At 42.4% G+C, this 11,203-nt stretch overlaps 2 protein-coding genes across 3 annotated transcripts in view; both read left to right on the top strand.

Annotated features, from left to right (window-relative positions):
- The first annotated feature begins 290 nt into the window (after nucleotides 1-290).
- On the top strand, nucleotides 291-3,935 carry LOC120679450 (beta-1,6-galactosyltransferase GALT31A-like). The gene is made up of 11 exons (XM_039961037.1): nucleotides 291-555; nucleotides 745-784; nucleotides 871-932; nucleotides 1,038-1,243; nucleotides 1,314-1,374; nucleotides 1,476-1,554; nucleotides 1,677-1,797; nucleotides 1,887-1,974; nucleotides 2,167-2,292; nucleotides 2,380-2,489; nucleotides 3,530-3,935. Exons 1-11 carry the CDS (start codon nucleotides 440-442, stop codon nucleotides 3,676-3,678), a joined length of 1,158 nt encoding a protein of 385 aa, XP_039816971.1. The 5' UTR covers nucleotides 291-439; the 3' UTR covers nucleotides 3,679-3,935.
- A 571-nt stretch (nucleotides 3,936-4,506) lies between these two features.
- LOC120678678 overlaps nucleotides 4,507-11,203 on the top strand; it is a 33,819-nt gene continuing 27,122 nt past the window's right edge. The window contains exons 1-13 of one of the 2 annotated variants that reach the window (XR_005676693.1): nucleotides 4,507-4,823; nucleotides 5,222-5,299; nucleotides 5,390-5,502; nucleotides 5,599-5,692; nucleotides 6,274-6,317; nucleotides 6,414-6,482; nucleotides 6,989-7,062; nucleotides 8,071-8,248; nucleotides 8,414-8,479; nucleotides 8,595-8,674; nucleotides 9,092-9,241; nucleotides 9,889-9,952; nucleotides 11,052-11,153. Coding sequence is in view for 1 of the 2 variants with exons in the window: in XM_039959962.1 (XP_039815896.1) it covers nucleotides 4,727-4,823; nucleotides 5,222-5,299; nucleotides 5,390-5,502; nucleotides 5,599-5,692; nucleotides 6,274-6,317; nucleotides 6,414-6,482; nucleotides 6,989-7,062; nucleotides 8,071-8,248; nucleotides 8,414-8,479; nucleotides 8,595-8,674; nucleotides 9,092-9,241; nucleotides 9,889-9,952; nucleotides 11,052-11,153 (1,209 nt within the window). In the remaining variant the exon portion in view is untranslated. The remainder of the gene's footprint in view (nucleotides 4,824-5,221; nucleotides 5,300-5,389; nucleotides 5,503-5,598; nucleotides 5,693-6,273; nucleotides 6,318-6,413; nucleotides 6,483-6,988; nucleotides 7,063-8,070; nucleotides 8,249-8,413; nucleotides 8,480-8,594; nucleotides 8,675-9,091; nucleotides 9,242-9,888; nucleotides 9,953-11,051; nucleotides 11,154-11,203) is intronic. The other variant, XM_039959962.1, reaches the window with a different exon arrangement.

Raw genomic sequence — 11,203 nt, 5'->3', positions numbered from 1 at the left:
CAGAGACAAACGCCGTGTTCGGATGGCGGTACTGTAGCATTACCGTATTGTACGTACCTGAACCGTACATCTGCTAGTCGCTACAGTAACTAGCCGCTACAGTACCACATCATCTCACAAAACACTATTGAATCATCTGCTACAGTGACTCGCCCAGAAAAAGGCAGCAAACAGGCTAAAAAAAGGCAGGGTATAAAAGCATGGACCGAGTCCACGGAGCACTCAGGCGGCCTGCGTTGGCAGCATTGCAGCAGCAAGCAGCAGAGCCAGAGCTCTCAGCCAGTCAGCCTTTCTCAAAAAAAAAAAAGCTCTCAGCCAGTCAGCCTCTCACAACGCGGACACGGGCACACGGCCCTTCCCTTTCCCTCTCGCTCGCCCTCTCGCTCCCCCCCCCCCATTCGAACGAGGCATCCGAGGTGGCCAAGCGCAGGCGGGCGCCATGATGGCGGCGGCGGCGCTGAGGCCGCACAAGGCGCCGCCGGCGCGCGTGCCCACGCGGTGGGTGGCCGCGCTCTGCGCCGCCTGCTTCCTCCTCGGCGTCTGCGTCGTCAACAGGTCAGCTCGCCCACGCCCCCCCAAATCCGCCGTCCTTTCAGACGGAGTCCCCGCGCGCCTCCAGTTCCTCGCTACTCTGGTCTTGCGTTCACCAATCCGTCCTCTTCGCTGCTGATTGAGACAATGCTCGTCGATTTCGAGGCCGGAAATGGTGTTAATTGGTCTACATTGGTGTGCTTTTTTCTCCAGGTACTGGCCAGTTCCTGAGCATCCCGGTTGCCCTGACAAGGTAATGCATATTTTCTTCAGATTTCTTCTCCTCACCCTTTCATCTTCCCGTGGATGCGCATTGACATCCGGTGTCCAATTTTCCAGGCAAGCTCCGACCACTCCAGGGCCGCGCTGAACCAAGTGTCACAGACTCGCGAAGTCATCATGTAGTGCCACAGACTCTTCAGTTTCTCTGAAATAAACTTCCCCAGTTCTGAATTTATCTGAACCAAGCATGGAATTGTTATGTTGTTTTGATGTTTCAACTGTAGGGCTTTGGATAAGACGATATCGGACATTGAGATGCGCCTGGCTGCTGCTAGAGCTGCCCAGGCGATGAGCCAGGGCATGTCACCGAGTGATTCGGAGGGCGACCAGGGAAGCATGCGGCATAGGATGTCTTTTGTTATGGGTGTTTTCACCACTTTTGCTAACCGCAAGCGGAGAGACTCGATAAGGCAGACATGGATGCCACAAGGTAGATGTCCTTTTCTTAATTTTTGTCCCGTGGAGCCTTTGTTTCATGTAAAATGTTGAACATTTTGTAGGTGATCAGCTACGAAGACTGGAAGAGAAGGGTGCTGTTATCCGTTTTGTCATTGGACGCAGGTATTGACCTTGTTTAGAGAATTAGAGTTGGGTTTTAAAGCAAACAATGACACAATCTTATTCGTGGTATATTCCTGAAATTTGGGGATTCCTTCTTGCAGTGAAAATCCAAATCCTGACAATGACTTGGACCGTGCAATTGATGCAGAAGATAAAGAATACAATGATATTTTGAGACTTGTATGTTTGATTAGTGTCAAACTTTTTTTTGACGCGAAGTGTCAAGCTTTCTTCTTCTTCTTTTGTTTTTAATCCATGACCCTCACCATTGATGTGTTTGCAACATTGATAATCCTTTGCAGAATCATGTGGAAGGCTATGGAGGGCTACCTATGAAGATTCAGATGTTCCTTTCAACTGCTCTTACCACGTGGGATGCTGATTTCTATGTAAAAGTTGATGATAATGTTCATGTCAACATTGGTATGCCAACATGAGGACCTTTCAATTTTTATCAATCTGCTGTAGCACCAGTGCACTAAACTGAGATTGAAGGGATTCTTTCAATACAGGTATCACCAGATTGATTTTGGCACGACACAGGATGAAACCTCGGGTGTACATTGGCTGCATGAAATCCGGACCTGTTGTTGCGAAAAAGTAGTGTTCCATAATTCCAGACTTTCTTTTTTACATAACATAGTTCATCTCCAAAGTGATTGAACAATCAAGATTACACTTTCACATTTACTCATAAGGACATTACTTACCAGTTACTCCCTACAGATAGGTTCATCTTACCAAGATTTGTCCTCAGAAATGGCATAACAAAGTGCCTGTTTATGTTAACAGTGACTCCAAGTATTATGAGCCAGATCATTGGAAGTTTGGGACTGAGGGTAACAACTATTTTAGGCATGCAACAAGGCAGCTTTATGCTGTTACCAGGGATTTAGCTACTTACATATCAGCAAACCGGTGAGTTGTAATGATGGTGTGCAATACTATATACCAGATTAGCTGTCTGTTTAATTCATTTTTTTTTTGTCTGACACCACCTTTCAGGCATATCTTGCACAAGTATTCAAATGAAGATGTATCATTTGGCTCTTGGTTGATTGGGTTGGAAGTCGAGCATGTTGATGAGAGAAGCCTTTGCTGTGGTACTCCCCCAGGTTGGCGCCTGCATTTTTACACTAAAAAAATTTCATGCTTCTTGGGTATTTACTCCTGCCGCATCTAGTTAATTATTGCATGATCATTGGGATATTAGCATGACTTTGCTTAAGCTGGGAGTTAGTTGCTTTACTGCACTAATTAGCTGAGCAATTTTTTGAAGTTTCTAGTAGAAAAGGATGATATGAATGCGTAACAACTACACCACTGGCTAGCATCCATCTTCACTAGTCAAAAGTTGCTTTCTCCAACTTTCTGTCCTCAGCTTACCAGCACTGTCCTCTGCTTACCAGCAATGGCCCCATTCTCAAAATATGGTCATAGCTGATAAATTGGTGTTCAACAACAATCTCAACAATACAAGACCCTTGATCATTTGTCACTGCCCCTAGGCAGCAGGCAGCAGGCAGCAGCCAGACCACCGCCTAGCACCTAATTGGGCGATTAGGCAGGCGAGACAGCTTGGTGGGATGGACTGGATGGTAGCGCCTAGCCCCTAAGCAATGCATAGGCGCTCTAGGCATCCACCTCGGGCGATAGTGGAGACTGAAATTGAATTTCATTCATTTGAACACTACCAACATTGAGCAGTAGATGTAGATGATTACTTTTCAACAAACTCGAAATATAGTGCCATGTGGACAACTGTTTGCTAGTGTACTCTATGTTGACCTTCTCAGCCATAAGCTTTTTGTCTGTCATTCTCTTAGTTGGCATGGTTCTATCTTTTTCATGTTCAGTGCTGCTGTGGTTGGTACTATTCATTGTCTTTGGGAATTTTCTCGAGCACATTGTCTTTGGAAATTAATGTATGGCCAGTCACTACCCAATCACTATAGCATATTCTCAGATGCACCGAAATGGTATCTTTAGACTTTAGTTCATGGAATGGACACAGAGTATCAAGCATCTTTTTACCTGCCATATGTTTGCAAAAACTATTCAGGTCATTGTTCAGGTTACAGTATGGTACCTCACATAAATCTTAGTGTCTTGATATACCCTGCACATGTTTCATGCATCTCTGATGATCTTGCAGACTGCGAATGGAAAGCGCAGGCCGGAAACCCATGCGCGGCGTCCTTCGACTGGAACTGCACAGGCATCTGCAACCCGGTGGAGAGGATGGCAGAGGTGCATCGGCGATGCTGGGAAGGCCGTGGAGCCGAAGGGCACGCACAGTTTTGACAGCCAGGGGACATCGTTGTACCATTTCTTCTGTAGGGCTCTGTAATTAGTCAAGAAACATTCTTGGTATGCAATGGTCCGGTTTTTCAGATGTGCAGCAATGCCATCTTTTCCTGGTCACAGCATGCGGAGAATGGGAGAGGGTGAAAGATGAGGACGACGAACCTGCAATTGACCTTAACTGACGAAACCTCAGTGTATGCTTGTCTAGATATTGGTAGACCGATCTCTGAAGAATTGGCTATGTGAGTTCTCTAGATTTGTCCTCGATACTGACCGGAGGGATCTGGTCTCTTAAAAAAGAAGAGAAACAGAAAGCTTCCTACCAGAATTCAGATATTTCATGAAGACTCCAACGGATCCAGCACGCATAAAAAGCAAATCCGTTATCCCTTTTTCTTGAAACTTTTTGCACAAGTATATCGTGATGTTGAGAAGGTTTTCCATTTATTTGATATACACAGACGGAATTACGGATATTTACATGTGAAGTACGTTTCTTTTTCCGTAAGAGAAATACAGTACAAAAAAATTAATTACACAGTTTAACTAATTTATACGAGCCGAATTTTTAAGTTTAATTAATCTATGATTAGATATAAATCGTCAAATAACAACAAAATGTCAAAATGTGCTACATTATCACAACCCAAACTTTTTCACCAACTAAATGCATACCGAATTACCGAGTACATTAATTGAAAAAAATAGGTTATACGATGACACAGATACTTGCCGTGTACTCGCATACGTGGCACGACGAATCGTCCACACGGAAGCCCAGGCGCAGCGCAGCAGAGGCCAGAGGCCAGGGGCGGCACGAATCGCCGTCGCCTCCGTCATCCGCCTCCTTCTCCAAGCAAACGGAACTGAAAAAGCCCAAGCCCCGACGCCGCCACCCGGCCTCTCCACCATCCGCCGCTCGCCTCCTCTTCCTCCTCCTCCCGCCGCCTCCTCTCACCCTCCGCGCCGCTCCACCCTCTGCCACTCCCCGTCTCCTCCCCGCTACATGGGAGCGCGGGCTCCCTAGGTTGTTCCCGCCGCCGCCATGTTCGAGGGGGTGGTGAGCCAGGTGCTCGCCGGCCTCCTCGGCCGCTACGTCAAGGGCATCCAGAAGGAGCAGCTTAAGATCGGCATCTGGAACGGTCGGTCCTCGATCCCCTTTCCTCCCTCTTTACCGCCGCTTCGCCCAATCACGCAAACTGGCGGTTGTCTCAGCCCCGCTGCGCTGCAATTCGTGCCTGTCCTGTTGCCGCAGCATTTGTTTTGGAATTATGTGACCGCGTCTGGTGTTTCACTTGTTCGGCCTTTCATCAGTCATCGCACTAGCACAGTGTAGTACCCCTGCCTGAATTGATCAGCGTCCAGTTTGATGACTGCGGGTTTTAGGGTCAGTTTGCGCATTGTTCAGTGTTACAGTTATTTTAGTAAGACATGAGCTGCTAAGTAATGCTTTCGTAGTGTTGATACTTGATAGCGTTGGCTCCTGACCGTACTGCGTATGTGATCGAGACTGTGTTTTTGATGACCCCATGTGCTGCAGAGGAAATACTGCTGGAAAATGTAGAGCTGATTCTGGAAGCCTTTGACTACCTGCAGCTGCCATTCTCACTGAAGAGCGGTATTGATTTCTTGATACCATTGTAGTGTTTTCCTGTATGTTAATTGTTGCATTGTTGTAAAGTTTTAGTTCTACTGTACTGCTTTACAGGACGAATTGGGAAGCTAAGCATCAGGATTCCATGGAAAAAGCTTGGATGGGATCCTATTATTATTGTCATAGAAGATGTCTTTGTTTGTGCATGCCCGCGGGAGGATTCGGAGGCATGTCATTGAAATTTGGAAGTAGTAAACTGCTCAATTAGCTTGCCAAATATGTTTCCACCCTGTTGACCAATGAATTCTTTGTTTCTTTATCAGTGGAGCTCCGATTCTCTGGATAAGAGAGAACTAGCTGGAAAGTTGGCTAAACTTAATGCCATTGAGCTTGCTAAATTTTCCAGAAGAGTTACAGGTCAGCCTTCATACCCATGTTCTTTATAGGCTATTTGGATTTAGTGATAAGAGTGTTCTTTATACCCTTCCCCAGACCCCGCACAGTGCGGGAAGCCTACGGCACTGGGTACGCCCTTTAGTGTTAGGATTGGGATGGCAGTATGTCAAATGGGTAGTTGTAACCCTCAGTTGAAAAGGATGAAGGGTTAGGATTAGCCTTCCCTCGTATCCTGATCCTTACGCCATCTATGTATCCCAAATCTTGGTACCTTTGTTTCATAGGCTAGCTTGTAATCTTTTCAAACTATCTCACGTATTTGGTCCCTGTACGTGAGATGGGAGCTGTAGGGGACTTTTTTTTTCTCTCTAATGCAATGAAGCGCAGCTCTCCTGCGTTTTCGAAAAAAAAATCTTGGTACCCTTCTGTTGGTTTAGTAAACTTAGCTTAACAACTTCTTTTGCATGTTCTAGTTGTTGTTAACATGTTTCTTCTACTTATATTTATCCAAATTTAACATAACTGCTGCAAACATCATGTGTGTTCAGAAGAGTTATGCATTTTACACTATTCATGGCCTTCCCTATTCTTTTGACCTCTAGATAACCAAACGGGGCAGTCATTTTTGTCATATATATCAGCAAAGGTAACAAACTTGCATTATTTTGGTCAAACACAGTAGTTTTGAAAGTTGTGCTGAAAGATTGGTTATTTATTGGTTGTGTTTCACTCCTGATGGCAGATACTGGACAATATCCAAGTTTCAATGCAAAATTTTCATATTGTATACATGGATACCCACAACAATCAAGTATGTCTGTTTTTATTTCTGCTATTCAATGTTGTGCATGGTTTTGTTTCAGTTGACATCTAAGTTTGGTTTTATTGTTTCCTCAATTAGGTCTAAACCTTTTTGTAAAAGATTTCCCATGAAGATGGTTAGGAAATATCCAAATTCATTTTTATGCTATCACAATGACTGCTGAATATAATTTCTTTAACCTATTAGGGGCCCTTTTGAAGTAAAAAAAACCCACGTGGGCCTCTCGAGTCTCCATAGATTCAATCCTAGTCCATCCAAAATCTCTCTCTCTCTCTCTCTCTCTCTGAAACTGTAATTGTGTTGCTTGAAATAAATATCCAAATAACATCTAATGGCCATTTCCTTCTGCCAGCAACCTAGTTTTAGCCCACTTCACCCACTTATGTTCTAACATCTACAATTCTGGCCTTAACTGTTGTCTTTTTTTTTTCCTGTCTTGTTCATCTGTCAGCTATTCTGATATTTGCCTATTATTCTTGGTGAAATGTCAATAGGGGAACTTCGTATTCGGTGTGGAATTCTCCAGTCTCTCAATACAAACAGATACTCAGAAGCAAAGTTTTACCATGTGAGTTCATCCAATCATTTTATTCCTTTGTTCTAGAAAAAGCAATATTTTGAGAACAAAAGCTTCCACTATGCTTGTTAAGTTCTTCGTATACAACTTATTCATCACGGAAGATTAGGATTAGAAGGATTTGTTCTGCTTTGAAATTATATAATTTTGGAACAATATGAAATTGAAACACAATTAGTAAAAAGAATTGACCACGGGCAGAGGGGCTTCGTCTTAAAGAAGGGGTGTGTTGAACCCTGGCTGGCAAGGAAGCTCGCTGAAACCAGTTCTCAGAAAGGTACCTATATTTTGCAAGCACCCGGGTTCGAGCCCAGCTGGATGGTCTCCTCATTGGGAGACTGTATTAACCGAGCTCACTCGGTTCTCAGATGCAATTACTAAGAAATAACAGAAAAGATGTTTGCAATTATGTGGAAATACCTTCGTGTCAGATCGCATTGGGAATATTGCCAGCTTAACATGGAAACATACTGTAGAAACTACCGTTACACATGAATGCCTCGACTCTTGAAGGAGCCCAAACCCTCATGAGAGGACCTCATGCCCTCTGGCCCAAGGAGAGGACCTGGACTCTGTAATTTTGACCAACCCTTTTTTCCTCTTAATACAAAGATACGCAGCTCTCTTGCGTGTTCGAGAAAACCCCCCTCATGAGAGTAGTTTACTTTTGACTTTAATTATAGTTCTATCTTCGGGTTTTCCTGTGGTGCTCTACATTTGTTTAATGGAGCACATAAGATACCTGATTTTATTGCGGATAAAAGCTCTCATTTTTCTGGTGTGGAAACTGTTAGGAAGTTATTACATGACCGTTAAAATTTTTTATTGCATATTTTCAAGGACATTATAATTATGGAATAAGGACAAAATGTGGAAACATTGTTGCCATGTACTTTGTAAGCTCACAGTAAGAGACATTTTAGTATTTCATGCAGTTGATACAAACCTATATTTATACTTTCTATGCAATATGTTAATGTTCATCATCTTTCTGGGCAGGTCATTGATGCGGTCAAGACAGGATGAAGTAAATAAGATAATAGAGATATCAGATGTTGGAATTTACTGTCATCAGTTAGAAGAACAGCAGGACCCATGCAATGTTGGTGCTTTTGGAAATGGCCATTCAAGGGATGATTATCTTGTACATCCATTTTCTGTTACTATATCTGTGCTTGTAAGTGCATTGTTCCCTCAGCATGTTTCCATCAATGTTGATACTGTCATCAGTCTGCTTTTTTCCAAAAGGCTTCCGAAGCTTTCTGAATACTCTCATATTTGCTTAGTTACTTTTTTACTGAATGTGACCAGCCTGATCAACGCAATCATGTCTTCATTGTAGGCTAACAAAGCCGCAAAGCTTGACGGTGCCCCTCAGTATGATATGACTGTAGAGCTTTCTGCATTGGTTCGTTTGCAAACTTTTCTAGATGTCTAGTTTTATAAGTAGCACAGAGTATCATATGTGATGAACTACAGGATTGATCTGAGCAGTTGCTTATATTTCCATCATGTCTCTGTAGGCCCTATCGGTTGATGAAATCCAGCTCAAGCAAATCTTAAGTCTTTGTGATTACTTCACTATCTGTGCGTTGCGAACAAAGTAAGCTATTCTAATATCTAATTTATACGGCTAAATATCCTGTCCCGCTATCTTATTAACAAAATCCGTTACCATTTATCATTTTGTGTGGGGAAACCAAACCATGGGTTTCTTTTGTTGTTTTTCGTAAAAGATATCATTCCTAGCTTAAAGTCGTTGTCTGTTCGCTTGCTCTTTATCCTTCTACCTTCAAATAGATAAGGTTGTGATACATAATAACTGCCGCAATATGGCCAGTAAATGGGCTATGGAATTTGCAGCAGGTCCTCACTCCCACGACAACATGTGCTTTGAATATATGAAACTCAATTGGTTTACTGATATGTTGAATGTTATGAAGGGATGCCAGATTTTTGAGTTACCTATAATTTCTGATGCAGCAAGCAAAGTCTAACAGTATTCCTGTAACTTTCACAGATATGGTCGTTACCGTCCATCTCAAAGCTCTTTATCTAAGAGAAGTAAAGGTTGGCAGAGAATGTGGTGGCAGTATGCTCAGAATTCCATATTAGCAGACGTTCACAGAAGACTGAAGAAAACTTCATGGCGTTATTTGAAGCAGCGACTGTAAGTTTGACTTTCCTTGTTCAATTTGATTGTGAAATTTGAATTGAGAAGTACTATATTAGTTGAATGGTATAATATAGGCATGGTGAGTTTTGAAATTTCTTGAAAGTTGTTCTTAATGCAATAAAGAAACGCACATGGTTTCATGGTCTTCTTTTGTGTCATGGTTAGGTTGCCAATCACAGCAAATGCAGTAAATGGTTTCATGAATGTGTGTTGGTTTCTCTTTTCTGTTATAAGCTTCAGGGAGCTCAGACCAAAACATAGCATAGAACCTATCTGCTGACAGATAGGAATATCAAATCAAAATTCTGTTGTGCCATAGATGATACATGAAATTGATGACCTGGTTTGCCCTTGTAACCCCAGAAGCACTATTCTTGATTTGGTTCCATCTGCAGAAGGCAATACCTTAAAAATAAGCATATGGTTTCTCTTTTGTGTTCATGTTTACTTGTCTGTACTGCCTCATTTCACACCTGTTGCACTAGCTCTTCGCTGTTTGGTGATTTTGCTTAAGGTAGAACAACACATTCGTCTTCTTCTTACAATAGGCGTTGCTTTAGTCTACCATTTTCCTTGATATTGGATTAATACACATTTAAATATGGCAACCTTTAGTTGTGTCTTTTCTTTATGTTTGGCAGAAATTATCGCATAGGATATGTCAAATTGTACCAAATGAAATTGGAGCTTCTGCAGAAAGGACAGGTATGCATTTCTTCATGCACCTTCATTTTTCATGTTTCTGAAGTACATGTACAACTCGATAAACAATTGTTATAGTTTAGTGCAATCTAAGGCTGGGTAGCTGTAATTGCACTTACTGATTCCAATCTTTTAAAGTTTACACATAAATCCTATGCATGTGAACCTGTCATTTTTTTTCACTTCTGTCTCTTGCAAAAGAAGCTGATTCTCACATTAAGCTTACCATACCTATGTTCGGAATTTGATCACACTGACTATATAACCCCTTCTCAGGCTGCTGACTTTTCATCATACTGTGTTTTAGCCCCTCTACCTCCCATGATCACCCACTCTAACACTAGAGAAAACTCAAATACACACACTATTGTGGCACTGACCCTCTTGCTCTATTTCACCAGTCCAACAAAATGATTACACAGATTTTAACACACACACACAGCAATTCAGCTGCACAACTCAGCCAAAATACTCATGCAGCAAGCTCCTCTAACGTAAGTGTATGCAGAATCACCTCCACTAATTCCTGGATACATGCTGACACTTTTTCACTTTGCTGACTCCAATTACCACACAGCTACTACTGCTGTATACTAATTTGTCAACTGTGCACGCACTCCGTGCTTCACTCACAAACTGACCAGCTCTACACTCCCCCGCTCTCCCCCTCTCACTGATCAACTTGCTTCACTCACAAACTGATCAGCTCTATCACTCTCTCTCCTCCCTACAACCCTTGCACTCTCACGCTCATTTTATAGCACTAAGACAGCCCTAGTGCCTTGCTCATGAAGACTCAAGTCCTTGACTTACACACTAAGTCAAAGACTTGTCTTGCGCTCTAAGGAAAAATTTGACTTCCCCCATAAGATAAAACTTGACCCACACTAACATAAAACAAGGATTCTTCTAACACTGTGTACATTGTTTCCCTCTTCCAAGCAAACAATATTTTATGGATGAATTTTCTCTCTAGACAAAATTCTGAATTAAAGCTTAGATTTTATTATACCTGGAGATTCTTCCTTTATGTGTACATTTATGGTTTCTATACGTCATGATTTTCATGAGTTTTACTTTGTTTGATGTTTGCTTTTTTCAGATTGTTGGTACAGACATTCTACAAGAGCTGGAAAATATGGACAAAGAATGTGATATAGATGACATACTTAACTACAGAACAATTGCAGAGCAACAACTGCAGGTAGTTGATGCTTCTATTAGAAGAACATGTGAGGGTGATTGTGAATTACA

Source organism: Panicum virgatum, chromosome 6N (assembly GCF_016808335.1).
Source record: "Panicum virgatum strain AP13 chromosome 6N, P.virgatum_v5, whole genome shotgun sequence".
Taxonomy (NCBI): Eukaryota; Viridiplantae; Streptophyta; class Magnoliopsida; order Poales; family Poaceae; genus Panicum; species Panicum virgatum.
The sequence above is the reverse complement of the archived record's forward strand: the minus strand, read 5'-3'. Positions and strand labels throughout refer to the sequence as shown.

What these genes read in the sequence shown, in the direction of transcription:
- LOC120679450 (XM_039961037.1), top strand. Translation starts at nt 440, where the DNA reads ATGATGGCGGCGGCGGCGCTGAGGCCGCACAAGGCGCCGCCGGCGCGC. An exon ending in CGTTTTGTCATTGGACGCAG is followed by an intron (nt 1,375 to 1,475) that starts GTATTGACCTTG and finishes TCCTTCTTGCAG; the next exon opens with TGAAAATCCAAATCCTGACA. An exon ending in GGACCTGTTGTTGCGAAAAA is followed by an intron (nt 1,975 to 2,166) that starts GTAGTGTTCCAT and finishes TTATGTTAACAG; the next exon opens with TGACTCCAAGTATTATGAGC.